Source organism: Misgurnus anguillicaudatus, chromosome 7 (genome assembly GCF_027580225.2).
Source record: "Misgurnus anguillicaudatus chromosome 7, ASM2758022v2, whole genome shotgun sequence".
NCBI classification, from domain to species: domain Eukaryota; kingdom Metazoa; phylum Chordata; class Actinopteri; order Cypriniformes; family Cobitidae; genus Misgurnus; species Misgurnus anguillicaudatus.
The window spans coordinates 39,353,004-39,366,560 of record NC_073343.2 but is presented as its reverse complement, the minus strand read 5'-3'; the positions used below and the strand labels follow the sequence as shown (position 1 = coordinate 39,366,560).

The 13,557-nt window shown below is 38.3% G+C and overlaps 2 protein-coding genes across 7 annotated transcripts in view; both read left to right on the top strand.

Moving 5' to 3' along the window:
- The window catches only part of LOC129417986 (saposin-C), a 32,212-nt gene extending 22,834 nt beyond the window's left edge, over positions 1–9,378 (top strand). For 2 of the 6 annotated variants that reach the window (XM_073869955.1, XM_055172895.2), the window contains exons 3-4: positions 517–621; positions 737–1,202. In XM_073869955.1, coding sequence (XP_073726056.1) covers positions 517–621; positions 737–910 — 279 coding nt within the window. In that variant the 3' untranslated portion in view covers positions 911–1,202. Of the gene's footprint in view, positions 1–516; positions 622–736; positions 1,203–4,844; positions 5,153–5,287; positions 5,347–5,887; positions 5,993–6,106; positions 6,534–8,748; positions 8,854–8,957 lie in introns of those variants that run through there. The other 4 variants (XM_073869960.1, XM_073869958.1, XM_073869961.1 and 1 more) reach the window with 4 other exon arrangements.
- Positions 9,379–10,068: 690 nt separating this feature from the next.
- Positions 10,069–13,457, top strand: LOC129417450 (antimicrobial peptide NK-lysin). The gene is made up of 4 exons (XM_055172126.2): positions 10,069–10,934; positions 11,071–11,129; positions 13,000–13,104; positions 13,218–13,457. The coding sequence occupies exons 1-4, from the start codon at positions 10,892–10,894 to the stop codon at positions 13,389–13,391; spliced, it is 381 nt and encodes a 126-aa protein (XP_055028101.2). The 5' UTR covers positions 10,069–10,891; the 3' UTR covers positions 13,392–13,457.
- Positions 13,458–13,557: the final 100 nt, after the last annotated feature.

The following is a 13,557-nucleotide window of genomic DNA, read 5'->3' as shown; positions in this document are numbered from 1 at the left end:
GGTCTAGCAGAATCAGGACAGAGGATTTGAGAGAAGTTTTGTGCCATTTCTTTTCAGCAGCCCTGAGCATAGTACCTTGCTCCTGGACAACCAGGGACATAAGGGAGAAGCACAAGCTGGTCTGGAGGACAATGGACAAAGATAATCTAAACATGATTTTAGTGTAGAGCATTGAGTGTCAGTCAGTTCCTGCGTTGGCATCTAAAGACAGGAAGTGAGATGGAAGAAGGATGCCACCTCAGCAGAAAGGGTACAGGAGGATAGAGAGCGAAGGTTATGCATGAAATGTACTGAAGATGGTATGGTTGTGAAGAATGTAGGTAGGTTCATGTCAAAAGTTGGTCAGAAAGATGGAGAGGTACAACCGTGATATTGTCTGTAGTACAGCTGCAGGTGAAGATTAGATCAAGCTGGTTTCCTGACCTGTGATTCCCAACATCCAGTTGGGTTCGTTGAGATTCTGACTACTGTAAACAGCAATAAGCACTGAATGCATGTATGTATCTTTCTTGTTAGGGTGAAGTCATGGTCAAAACCAACCAAGGGCTTCCTGGAATATGCTGGGCGTGCAAGTGGGCAATGAAGAAGGTGAAAAGAAGGATCTCCAATGGTGCAACTGCGGTCAGTGTGCTCACATCACAAACATTTTTTAATACATAAAGTAAATATACAAAATCAACACTGGACTGGTGCTTTATTTTCCTGTTGTTAATTCTGATCTTCAACTTTTCTACAGGATGACATTAAAAATAAGCTAACGAGCGTCTGTGATCAGATTGGGTTCCTAAAAACTATGTGTAGGAGTTTGGTAAACAAGTACGCAGGCACTCTGGTCGAAGAACTTTCAACGTCAGACGACCCAGCAACCATCTGTAGAAACATTGGTGTTTGCAAGAAGAATGCTTTGTAATGTTTTAAACTCTCGGTGTTGAAATTATGAATTCCTCAATAAAGTGTGAAGCATTTATTTGAGTGTTTGATCAATGTTTCAATTAACCGGCATTACTTTTATTATGATGCTTTGTAATGTGACAGAAATTACAATTGATTAAATTTGCTTCAGGCTTAAAGAAACGCAAGTGTTATTTGAGTTCTGCATCAAAGCGAATGGTGTTGCCTCTGTGCTTTTTTAACATTCACACATATTGCAGATCTGTGGAATAGCTCTCTTAATATAATAAATCTGATGCATGTTTATCACATACTCTTGGTTTTATCTTTTTTGACACACTTCATTTTTTTTATTTCTATGCAACTGAGAATTACTGTATTTTCTGGACTACAAGTCGCACATTTTTCATAGTTTGGCTGGTCCTGCGACTTCTAGTCAGGTGCGACTTATATGTAAAAATTAATTCATATGAACCAAGAAAACCATTACCGTATACAGCCGCAAGAGTCCGCTCTATGCTGCAATGATATCACGCAGTGCCTAAAAATAGTCCCCTGCCATTGAAAGTTACCAAGGGGACTATTTTCGGGCAGTGTTTAATATCACTACGCCTGCTACAGCCATGTCACGGCAGCAAAGTCCTTGATTATTACGCTAGAATGAGAGTATAGTTCGTAGTCATATCGGCCTAGAAAATCGCAACTTTAAATTTTCAGTCGATCTTAGTACACACTACTACAGAAGAGTCAAGTTTTAAATAGGAAAAATATCGAAACTCTTTGGTTATTTTTTAGCGCAATGCTAATGGTCTAACCAGATTCAATGGATTATGCTAAGCTATACTAAAAGTGGTACCGCCAGACCCGAAGATCAGCTGAATGGATTCCAAAACGGTAAAAATCAACTCTTTAACTCTAGGGGAGCTGGAAAATGACCATATTTTCCAAAAAATGAAAGTGCCCCTTTAATTTAGCCTAATAAGCACTCAATGCAAATGTATCTTTCTTGTTAGGGTGAAGCCATGGTCAAAATGAACCAAGGGCTTCCTGGAGTATGCTGGACAAACTATGAAGAAAGGGGAAGAATAAGATCTCCAATGGCGTAACCCAGGTCGGTGTGCTCACATCATAAACATTTTTTTTTTTATTAACGACAGTAATTATTATACAATCAACACTGGAATTGTGCTTTATTTTTCTGCAGTTAATTCGGACCTTTTTCTGTCACTTTTCTACAGGATGACATTAAAAGACAGCTAGAAGGCATCTGTGATCAGATTGGATTCCTTAGCTAACCAGGAGCAGTGTTGGAGACCCCTGCCTTAAGTAAAGTTTATCATTTATTTTTGTTCAAACCCTACGGATATATCCAGCAAAGACCATCATAAGCTGGTAGCTGTTTTCAGCTGGTTTAAAGTGGCAGTAGCTGGTCCTCCCAGCCTGGCAAAGCTGGTGGGTCAGCTGGTCGTCCAGCCTGACCAGCTAAGTCCAGCTAAAAAAGTGACCAAAACACAGCTAGACCAGCTTGCTAAACCAGCAATACCAGCTAAAACCAGCTTATGCTGGTCTTAGCTGTATTTTTCAGTAGGCAGAAACAGAACATGTGACGCATGTGTATGCAAGTGTGAAGAAACTCACATTAACTTCACACAGTTATTGTTTATATGATAAAACAAAAATCGCTGCAAAATATGCTTTCCAACAGGTGTTTTAGCATTCGATGTAAACTTGTGGACCTATTTTTCCAAACGCCTCACACCCGAACATTCTTCCGTTGAGAGCTTGAATAATAAACACTCCAGCCCAGTTGGTGGCGATAATCCACATTTGCCAATTGCAAGAATACAAACAAAGTTCCCGGCGCGGAGTAATACCGTACCTCACAGCACATCTAATACAAGTCAATGGAGTTGGACAAAAACTACGATAAAACCTGTTGGAAAGCATCTTTTGCAGCGATTTTTGTGTGAGCATATCAGTAAACACCCCTGACCACTCGGAGTTTCACGTCTTTGTAAACGAAAGTTTATTGCATTTTAGGAAGGACTGTTCCAGTGCACCTATATAGCCATTGTAGAGGTGGGTGGGAGGTGATGCAACAAACACCCGAAAATTCTTGGGCCAGTATCATATGTCCAAATTTCAGTCAAAACCGATCTATTTCATCCTAAACAATCATAAACTTGTCCTTTAAATGACATCCTAAAGCAAATCCCAAATCTAACCCCGAACCCAAGCGACAACGTTAAAAAAAATAACGAGAAACCAATAAATAAAACGTCACGAAAAGATGCACTATTAATTGAACGGAAAGGACTGGCGTATCATATGCACGCAGTATGTATTGTATAGCACTATTTATATGCATTTCAAATGCATTAAGAGTGCATTTGCTTCACCACATTGTTTAAAAACTGACCTCGAGTCAGTCCCCCATGTTAGGCCATGCAGTCATATTTCCACTAATGCTTTCCCCAACAAGCCCACAGTGAGAAAAGATGACAATAGTGTTGTTAAGAAACCAGGTGTCAGTTCATGAGAAATGAGGAGGACAGCTGTCCCTTTTGACACATGATAGGCTGTGCAGAAGCAAAGGGAAGTTGATTTTAGTCTGTTGGTTATTTGTCAAACATTGTTGAGTTGTGTGGTTGAGGTGTTACTGTATAACAGCATTTCTGATCATGGGGTCTATGACACACTTATGATGAAAACTATTGGGTTTGCAGAACATAAACCGATAACTTATTAAGTTCAGAAAACCCTTAGTACTTAAATACACTACAGGGGTTTTGTTAAATTAAGATATATCTCAATAAGTTAAATCCTGTTGTTAGAGCATTGCATAAACAGCCTAAAAGGTCATGGGTTCGATCCCCAGGGAACACATATACTGATAAAAATGTACTATGCACTGTAAGTAACATTGGATTAAAGCTTTTTCCAAAATACATACACGTAAAACACTGTTAGACCCCACAATTTAAAATTAAATAACCCAGCAGTTTTTAGAGCCCAAAAATGCTCACTGAAGTTCAGATTGTCAGCATGATTTTTGAAAAAACGCTTTGGAAAAGGGCCGAGTACCAAAACACATTTGTAGCCAATCAGCAGTAAGGGGCGTGTCTACTAAACTACATCGTTGCCAGGGTTGCGTATGTGTGGGGCGGGTCTATCAAAAGAAGGTCCAGATTCTATGGCTGCATCCGAAAACTCTAAATTGCTGCCTTCTGAGGCAGCTTTCCAAGGCAGCAAGGCATCAAGGCATGTCCGAATTCAATGTTTGGTTTACTTCCTGTCTCCTGAGATACCTATGCGTGGACGTACATTAAGAATGTGATTGGTCGAGTCCGGTCGAGTTCGAAAAAATAAAATGGCGGCCAAGGACGCGACTGGATCACCAATTTAGTGTAAATAAAGGTATATTTAGCGAGAAATTAATATTGTAGTTTTCAAATATGTGATTAGTTATCACAACGGCGCTCTCTGTTTAAATTTCAAACACGCTGCCTTAGAAGTGTGTCCGAAAGTCTTTCTCTGAGCTACCTTCATGCCTCCGAAGTCATTTCCTCATGAGGCAACGAGTCACTGCCTTGAGTTTTCGGACGCAGCATATGAGTGTAGGGGCGTGTTTGTTTAGGTGATTTTAATTATCAACATGGCTTTCAGAGATCATGCACCCCGCCTTTAATAAACATGACACTAACTGCAAATCTCAACTTTTGTCTTCACATTTACTTTATGGCAAAGGAATTTCTGCAACTTTTCACACAGTTGTCATGACCTTTATTTGCTGCTGACATCTGCTGGCCAAAACTTGTAAATGCACATGGTTTTGAAACGCACTCGAGCCCACCCCTGCAAGCCAGCCATGCAGGGCCCAATAACCAAACCCTCCCGAGGACGGTAAAAGTGATCACACTAAGAAGTCAAATGAAGCATCAAACACTGCCTTGAATATTACACTAAACCTAAAGTATACTACTATTAGGAGTTTTGTGATAAAATAAAATCTATGTTTGGTTAAACAAGTAACACATGCAGGAACAAATAAGGTGTTTGTCACCTCTCACTTAGTTTCACTTAAACTATATAAATGTTTGTGGTTTTGATGTGTGAAAAAGAGCAATACAAAAGATCTTGCATGTATAAATTAACACAGTTTGATCAGTCTTATAGTTTTGATCAGTCTTATTGTGTTCAGTGTTCAGACCAAGCAAGATGCTACGATTTATCATCCTCATCACCCTGCTGGTATCTTCAGGTAAAATCCACTGATAATTATCTATTAATCTTTCAGGTGTGTGCTTTACTGTAAATGACCAGCTAAATTTTAAGATTGTCTTTATTGGTATTAGATGGGCTTTGATCATGTTATCTTCTTCACTTATTTTCTCAGCGTGCGCTCTTCAATGGGAATTCTACAGAGAAGAAATGATTGCAAATGAAGAAAGTTCTGTGAGTTAATCTCAAGTTCTAACATCTACATGACACTACGTTATTTTAGATTTAGACCCTTTTTGCATGCTTACTTGCTTATAGATTACAATATTTGTAGTGCACAGGTGATATGCTTATAAAGAAAAAGTATTACTCATTTCCAACATGCAGTTGGGTTCGGTGAGATTCTGACTACCATAAGTACGGAATAATTGATGACGGGCCATTGAATTATTAGAAAAATAATGCATACCTGAGGTGGGGATGCGGCCACGACGCGAAGCGGAGAAAGAGAGATTGTGTGAACGAGTCTCTAAACAGTGCTGTTATTGTCTCGGAAAATCGTCTGTCATGTTGTTTTTGTTAGTCCATTATTACAGTTAACTATGCGAAGTGATATAGAACTGTAATGTGGTCAAGAGAGCTGCCTGCAACTATGTTCGCCGTGCGTTTCCCAGAAAATAATTACACACCTCAATAACGTTCAGATTCAAGCATTCAACAGACCCATAGGTCAAATACTAATAATCACTCGTTGCAAATGTATCTTTCTTGTTAGGGTGAAGTCATGGTCAAAACGAACCAAGGGCTTCCTAATATATGCTGGGCCTGTACGTGGGCTATGAAGAAAGTGAAGAAAAAGATCTCCAACGGTGCAACTGCGGTCAGTGTGCTCACATTACAAACATATTTTAATACAGAAAAGTAAATATACAAATCAACACTGGACTGGTGCTTTATTTTCCTGTGATTAATTCTGATCTTCACTTTTCTACAGGATGACATTAAAAATAAGCTAACGAGCGTCTGTGATCAGATTGGGTTCCTAAAGATTATGTGTAAGAGTTTGGTAAACAAATACACAGACACTCTGGTCGAAGAACTTTCAACGTCAGACGACCCAGCAACCATCTGTAAAAACATTGGTGTTTGCAAGTAGAAAGCTTTGTAATGTTTTAAACTCTCTGTGTTTAAAATATGAATTCCTCAATAAAGTGTGAAGCATTTATTTGAGTGTTTGATCAATGTTTCAGTTAACCGCCAAAACTTTTATTTTGATGCTTTGCTTTGTAATGTTACAGAGATTATAACTGATTAAATTTGCTTAAGGCTTATTTGAATTCTGCATCATTTTTAACATTCACACAATGCAGATCTGTGGAATAAATCTCTCATTATAATAAAGCTGAAGCATGTTTATCACATACACTTGGTTTTATCTTTTTTGACACAAATTTTTTGCAACTGAGAATTACTGTATTTTCCAGACTATAAGTCACACTTTTTTCATAGTTTGGCTGTTTCTGCTACTTCTAGGTGCAACTTAATTCATATGGACGACAAAATTAATTCATATGAACCAAGAAAAACCATTAACGTCTACAGCCGCAAGAGTCCGCTCTATGCTGCTCATGTATTATATATGAAATTCAATAGATTCAGTGATGTAAAGTGACTTTGGGACCTAATAATCCTTTAGGTGAGTGTGAGTGTGTGGACCTAAACCTAAAGGATTATTAGGAACACTGGTTCAATTTCTTATTAATGCAATCATCTTATCAACCAATCACATGTCAGTTGCTTCACTGCCTTTAGGGGTGTGGTCCTGGCCAAGACAATCTCCTGAACTTCAAACTGAATATCAGAAGGAGAAAGAAATGTGATTTAGCAATTTTGAGCATGGCATGGTTGTTGGTGCCAGAGAGGCCGTTCTGAGTATTTCACAATTTGCTCAGATATTGGGATTTGCACGCACAACCATTTCTAGGGTTTACAAAAAAATGGGTTGAAAAGGGAAAAACATCCAGTATGTGGAAGTCCTGTTGGCGAAAATGCCTTGTTGATGCTAGAGTTCAGAAGAGAATGGGCCGACTGATTCAAGCTGATAGAAGAGCAACTTTGACTGAAATAACCACTCGTTACAATCGAGGTATGCAGCAAAGCATTTGTGAAGCCACAACACGCACAACCTTGAGGTGGATGGGCTAAAACAGCAGAAGACCCCACCGGGTACCACTCATCTCCACTACAAATAGTAAAAAGAGGCTACAATTTGCACAAGCTCACCAAAATTGGACAGTTGAAGACTGTCTGATGAGTCTCGGTTTTTGTTGAGACATTCAGAATTTGGCGTAAACAGAATGAGAACATGGATCCATCATGCCTTGTAACCACTGTGCAGGTGGGTGGGTGGTGGTGGTGTAATGGTGTGGGGGATATTTTCTTGTTACACTTTAGGCCCCTTAGTGCCAATTGGGCATTGTTTAAATGCCACTGCATACCTGAGCATTGTTTCAGACCATGTCCATCCCTTTTTGACCACCATGTGCCTATCCTCTGATGGCTACTCCCAGCAGGATAATGCACCGTGGCACAAAGCTTGAATCATTTCAAATTAGTTTCTTGAACATTACAATGAGTTCACTGTACTAAAATGGCCCCACAGTCACCAGATATCAACCCAATAGAGCATCTTTGGGATGTGGTGGAACGGGAGCTTCGTGCCCTGCATGTGCATCCCACAAATCTCCATCAACTGCAAGATGCTATCATATCAATATGGGCCAACATTTCTAAAGAATGCTTTCAGCACCTTGTTGAATCAATGCCACGTAGAATTAAGGCAGTTCTGAAGGTGAAAGGGGGTCAAACACAGTATTAGTATGGTGTTCCAAATAATCCTTTAATAATAATAATAGTATTATATGTATTATTAAATAAATTCATCACCTAGAATATTACATTGAACATAAAGTATACTGCTATTAGGAGTTGTGTGATAAAATAAAATCTATGTTTGGTTAAACAAGTAACACATGCAGGAACAAATAAGGTGTTTTTCACCTCTCACTTAGTCTCACTTAAACTATAGATGTTTGTGGTTTTGATGTGTGAAAAAGAGCAATACAAAAGATCTTGCATGTATAAATTAACACAGTTTGATCAGTCTTAGTGTTCAGACCAAGAAAGATGCTACGATTTATCATCCTCATCACCCTGCTGGTATCTTCAGGTAAAATCCACTTATAATTATCTATTAATCTTTCAGGTGTGTGTTTTACTGTAAATGACCAGCTTAAATTTTAAGATTGTCTAAATTGGTATTAGATGGGCTTTGATCATGTTATGTTCTTCACTTATTTTCTCAGCGTGCGGTCTTCAATGGGAAATCTACAGAGAAGACTCGACTGGAAATGAAGAAAGTTCTGGTGAGTTAATCTCAAGTTTTAACATCTACATGACACTACGTTATTTTAGATTTAGAACTTACTTGCTTATATATATATATATATTTGTAGTGCACAGGTGATATCCTTATAACAAAAAATATCATTTTCAAAATCCAGTTGGGTTCGGTGAGATTCTGACTACCGTGAACAGCAATAATCACTCAATGCATGTATGTATCTTTCTTGTTAGGGTGAAATTATTGTCAAAATGAACCAAGGGCTTCCTGGAGTATGCTGGACCTGTAAGTGGACTTTGAAGAAGGTGAAGAATAAGATCTCCAATAATACAACCGCGGTCAGTGTGCTCACATTAAAAAAAATTTTAATACAGAAAGTAAATCAACACTGGACCGGTGCTTTATTTTCCTGTGATTAATTCTGATCTTCACTTTTCTACAGGATGAAATAAAAAATCAGCTAACAAGCGTCTGTGATCAGATTGGGTTCCTAAAACGTGCGTGTCAGGATTTTGTAAAGAAGTACGCAAGCGTTCTGGTCGAAGAACTTTCAACGTCAGACGACCCAGCAACCATCTGTAAAAACATTGGCGTTTGCAAGTAGAAAGCTTTGTAATGTTTTAAACTATCGGTGTTGAAAATATGAATTCATCAAAGTGTGAAGCATTTATGTGAGTGTTTGATCAACGTTTCAGTTAACTGCCATTACTTTTATGATGATGACAGAAATTACAACTGATTAAATTTGCATAATGCTTAAAGAAACGTATTATTTGAGTTCTGCATCCTTTTTAACATTCACACATATTGCTGATCTGTGCTGCGCTCTCATTATAATAAAGCTGAAGCATGTTTATCACATACACTTGGTTTTATCTTTTTTGACACTGTCTATGCAATTGAGAATTACCATATTTTCTGGACTATAAGTCACACTTTTTCATAGTTTGGCTGGTCCTGTGACTTTAGGTGCGACTTATATGTGAAAATTAATTCATATGAACCAAGAGAAACCATTACTGTCTACAGCCGCGAGAGTCCGCTCTATGCTGCTCAAGTACATAAATTCAGTGATGTGAAATCACTTCGGGATATTTTTAAACTTGATCTGGCTTGTCGTGTTAATTTAGCCTGTTCAGATTTTCCCAGGTATGTTTGATATGCTATTGTGTTCAGTGATAACTATTAATGTTACGTTAACATGTACAGACACCTATTCAGCCTGCTGTTCTGTGTGCCATTGTTGAGTTGAATATCTTTCCTTTCCAGATTAAATGTCTGTTCTTGGGCTTGAATTTTGTGAATTAATTTTCTAAATAAACCGACGTATAGCAGTTGCGTCCGGTGACTGTGTGCATCACCTGTCTTGTCAAAATAAGTGCCTGCTGCAGACGCGTCTAACGGGTTTATGATAAAAGAGACGCTCACGTTTGCCAGATACTCGCACAATCTCATGCATAATCAAAGTTTATTGTTAAAGGTGACATAGAATGATTGAACAGAGTATTTATCCTTGTTCTGTGATGTGACATGCAGACAATTATTTTTTGTTTGGGTCTGTAATGCCTTAGAAGCTTCCTTAAAACCTCTCTCAGATAGCTCTATTCGGGTGGGGGATTTTAAACAAGTGGTTTTGCACCTATTTGGCTCCCCCTACTGGCTTAACTTGCAATCTCATTACTGATTGGCTGACTTTGCTGCCACTCAAAAAATGCAGCCAATTATTTTAAAGTGGAAGGGCAGTTAGATGCCTGTGATGTCATAAGCATCAGTTTTTCAGATTGGGCTGTTTTCTGGCTGACATTTCTAAAAGAGGAATTTCTATGAGACTGAGATGTTTAGCATGTTTAGCACTTTTTGTATGTTTGTGAATGCGGGTAGACTACCATTATTCAACAAAGACAAGGTAAAAATGGTTTTTCATTCTCTGTCCCCTTAAAGGAAGTGTCTAGCGTGTATTTCGTGAATGTCAGCGTCTCTTCTATCATAAATGGTTTTAACGCATGTAACACGTGATGCACATGGTTTACATGACGCAACAAATACATATTTTGAAAACGCAAGCAACACACATAACTCTCCGAACACTTATTTTGAATTTGTGCCCCTCGGATGAGCAGTCACGAGCCGCCACTGACGTAAAGTCCAGTGCGACTGATATATTGTTTTTTCCTCTTCAAAACACATTTTTGACTGATGCGACTCATAGTCCGGAAAATACAGTAACACATGCAGAAACAATGAAGGTGTTTGTTAAAAGTCTCACTTAGACTATACATGAGTGTGATTTTGATGTGTGAAAAAGAGCAATACAAAAGATCTTCTGTGCATAAATTAAACACAGTTTGATCAGTCTTAGTGTTCAGACCAAGCAAGATGCTACGATTTATCATCCTTGTCACCCTGCTGGTATCCTCAGGTAAAAACCCACTGATAATACTCTATTAATCTTTCATGTGTGTGCTTTACTGTAAATGACAGGCATAAATTGTAAGATTGTCATAACATGATCATAACCCATTTAATACCAGTTATGTTCTTTACTTTTTCCTCAGCGTGCGCTCTTCAATGGGAAATCTACAGAGAAGAAATGATTGGAAATAAAGAAAGTTCTGTGAGTTAATCTCAATTTTTAACATCCACATGACGTTATTTTAGATTTTGAGCCTATTTGCATGCTTACTTGCTTGCTTATAGATTACAATATTTGTAGTGCATATGCTTATAACCAGGGCTTGACATTAACAGCCACCAAATGAAGGTAGATTTCCGCTGTGGTGGGTAAGACAGCCAATCCCACTAGCCACTTTGGCAGGTTGAATATACATTTTTATTGTAGTTTTCTTAAAAGTTATGCGAAATGATAAACAATGCGCAATGCAACACTGGGAAACTATGACTCCCAAGACCACACCCAGCGCAGCGTACAGTAGGGGTTATTCACCAACGAGCTTGAGCGCTGATCGATTTGCGAATGGACGAGATGCACACTTGGGGAAAGATAAAACAATTGCATGGAAGTGATTGAAGACATTTAAAGTGCGTGCACACTTTCTGGGCAAGAGCAGAGAGAAATTCATACCCATTCCTGAATGCACACGTCCTAGTTTTATCCGAAATCAAAGCAGAAAACACGCGATGTGGTCCGCACATCATATTAAAGGAATAGTCTACTCATTTTCAATATTAAAATATGTTATTACCTTAACTAAGAATTGTTGATACATCCCTCTATCATCTGTGTGCGTGCACGTAAGCGCTGGAGCGCGCTGCGACGCTTCGATAGCATTTAGCTTAGCCCCATTCATTCAATGGTACCATTTAGAGATAAAGTTAGAAGTAACCAAACACATCAACGTTTTTCCTATTTAAGACGAGTAGTTATACGAGCAAGTTTGGTGGTACAAAATAAAACGTAGTGCTTTTCTAAGCGGATTTAAAAGAGGAACTATATTTTATGGCGTAATAGCACTTTTGGGAGTACTTCGACTCGGCGCGGTAACACCCTCCCTCTCCCATTATGAGAGTGAGAAGGGGAGCGGACTTTTCAGGCAAGTCGAAGTACTCCCAAAAGTGCTATTACGCAATAAAATATAGTTCCTCTTTTAAATCCGCTTAGAAAAGCGCTACGTTTTATTTTGTACCACCAAACGTGCTCGTAAAAACTCCTCGTCTTAAATAGGAAAAACGTTGATGTGTTTGGTCACTACTAACTTTATCTCTAAATGGTACCATTGAATGAATGGGGCTAAGCTAAATGCTATCGAAGCGTCGCAGCGCGCTCCAGCGCTTACGTGCACGCACACAGATGATAGAGGGATGTATCAACAATTCTTAGTTAAGGTAATAACATATTTTAATATTGAAAATGAGTAGACTATTCCTTTAATGAAGGCTACTTGACATTTGTCAGTAAAAGTCTTTAATCACTTTTAACAGAAAGCTTATAAAATACAATCTGCATAAACAAGTTAACAGTAAAATTCATGCACATGTCCATGTGTCCACATGACAGTATTCACTACTGTTGTTAATGAATATTTAAAGTGTCGAGGGTTTTTGTGTTTATCTTTTCAGTTAGTCTTCTACACCCCTGCTCCACTTTTAATATATTCATTAGAAGTTAATCTATTTATGCCTTACTACTAACATGTTTTTCATGCACCTAAAGATATCATCTACCTGGTATATACCAGCATTGGGTGGTCATTTTGCATCTAATCTAGCTAAATCAATAAATCTGCTCGAATTAAAGTTATTTTAGGATGCCAAGTCAAGTTTAATCATAATCAAACAAAAATGTGGCCACTAAAAATGCTGAATGGCTAGTAACTTTGGAAAACAACTAGCCACTTTGGCTAGTGAGCAAAAAAGTAAATAAAGTAAAATATTAATTACTTCCAACATCCAGCTGGGTTTGGTGAGATTCTTACTACCATAAACGGCAATAATCACTCAATGCATGCATGTATCTTTCTTGTTAGGGTGAAGTCATGGTCAAAACGAACCAAGGGCTTCCTGGATTATGCTGGACGTGTAAGTGGACTATGAGGAACGTGAAGAAAAAGATCTCCAATGGTGCAACCCAGGTCGGTGTGCTCACATCAGAAACTTTTTTAATACAAAAAAGTAGATATACAAATCAACACTGGACTGGTGCTTTATTTTCCTGTTGTTAATTCTGATCATCACTTTTCTACAGGATGACATTAAAAGTCAGCTATCAATGGTCTGTGATCAGATTGGGTTCCTAAAATCTGCGTGTAGGGGTATGGTGAACAAGTACACGGGCGTTCTGGTCGAAGAACTTTCAACGTCAGACGACCCAACAACCATCTGTGTGAACGTTGGCATTTGCAAGAAGAGACCTTTCTAATGTTTTAAACTCTTGGTGTTAAAATAATAAGAATTACTCAATAAAGTGTGAAGCATTTATGTTTGATCAATGTTTCAATATTATGATGCTTTGTAATATGACAGAAATTAAAACGGATTCAATTTGCTTTAGGCTTAAAGAAACGCAAAAGTGTTATTTGAGTTCA

Coding starts and splice junctions, on each gene's coding strand:
- LOC129417450 (XM_055172126.2), top strand. CDS start 10,892: ATGCTACGATTTATCATCCTTGTCACCCTGCTGGTATCCTCAG. Junction 10,935..11,070: donor CACCCTGCTGGTATCCTCAG/GTAAAAACCCAC, acceptor CTTTTTCCTCAG/CGTGCGCTCTTCAATGGGAA. Junction 11,130..12,999: donor TTGGAAATAAAGAAAGTTCT/GTGAGTTAATCT, acceptor CTTTCTTGTTAG/GGTGAAGTCATGGTCAAAAC.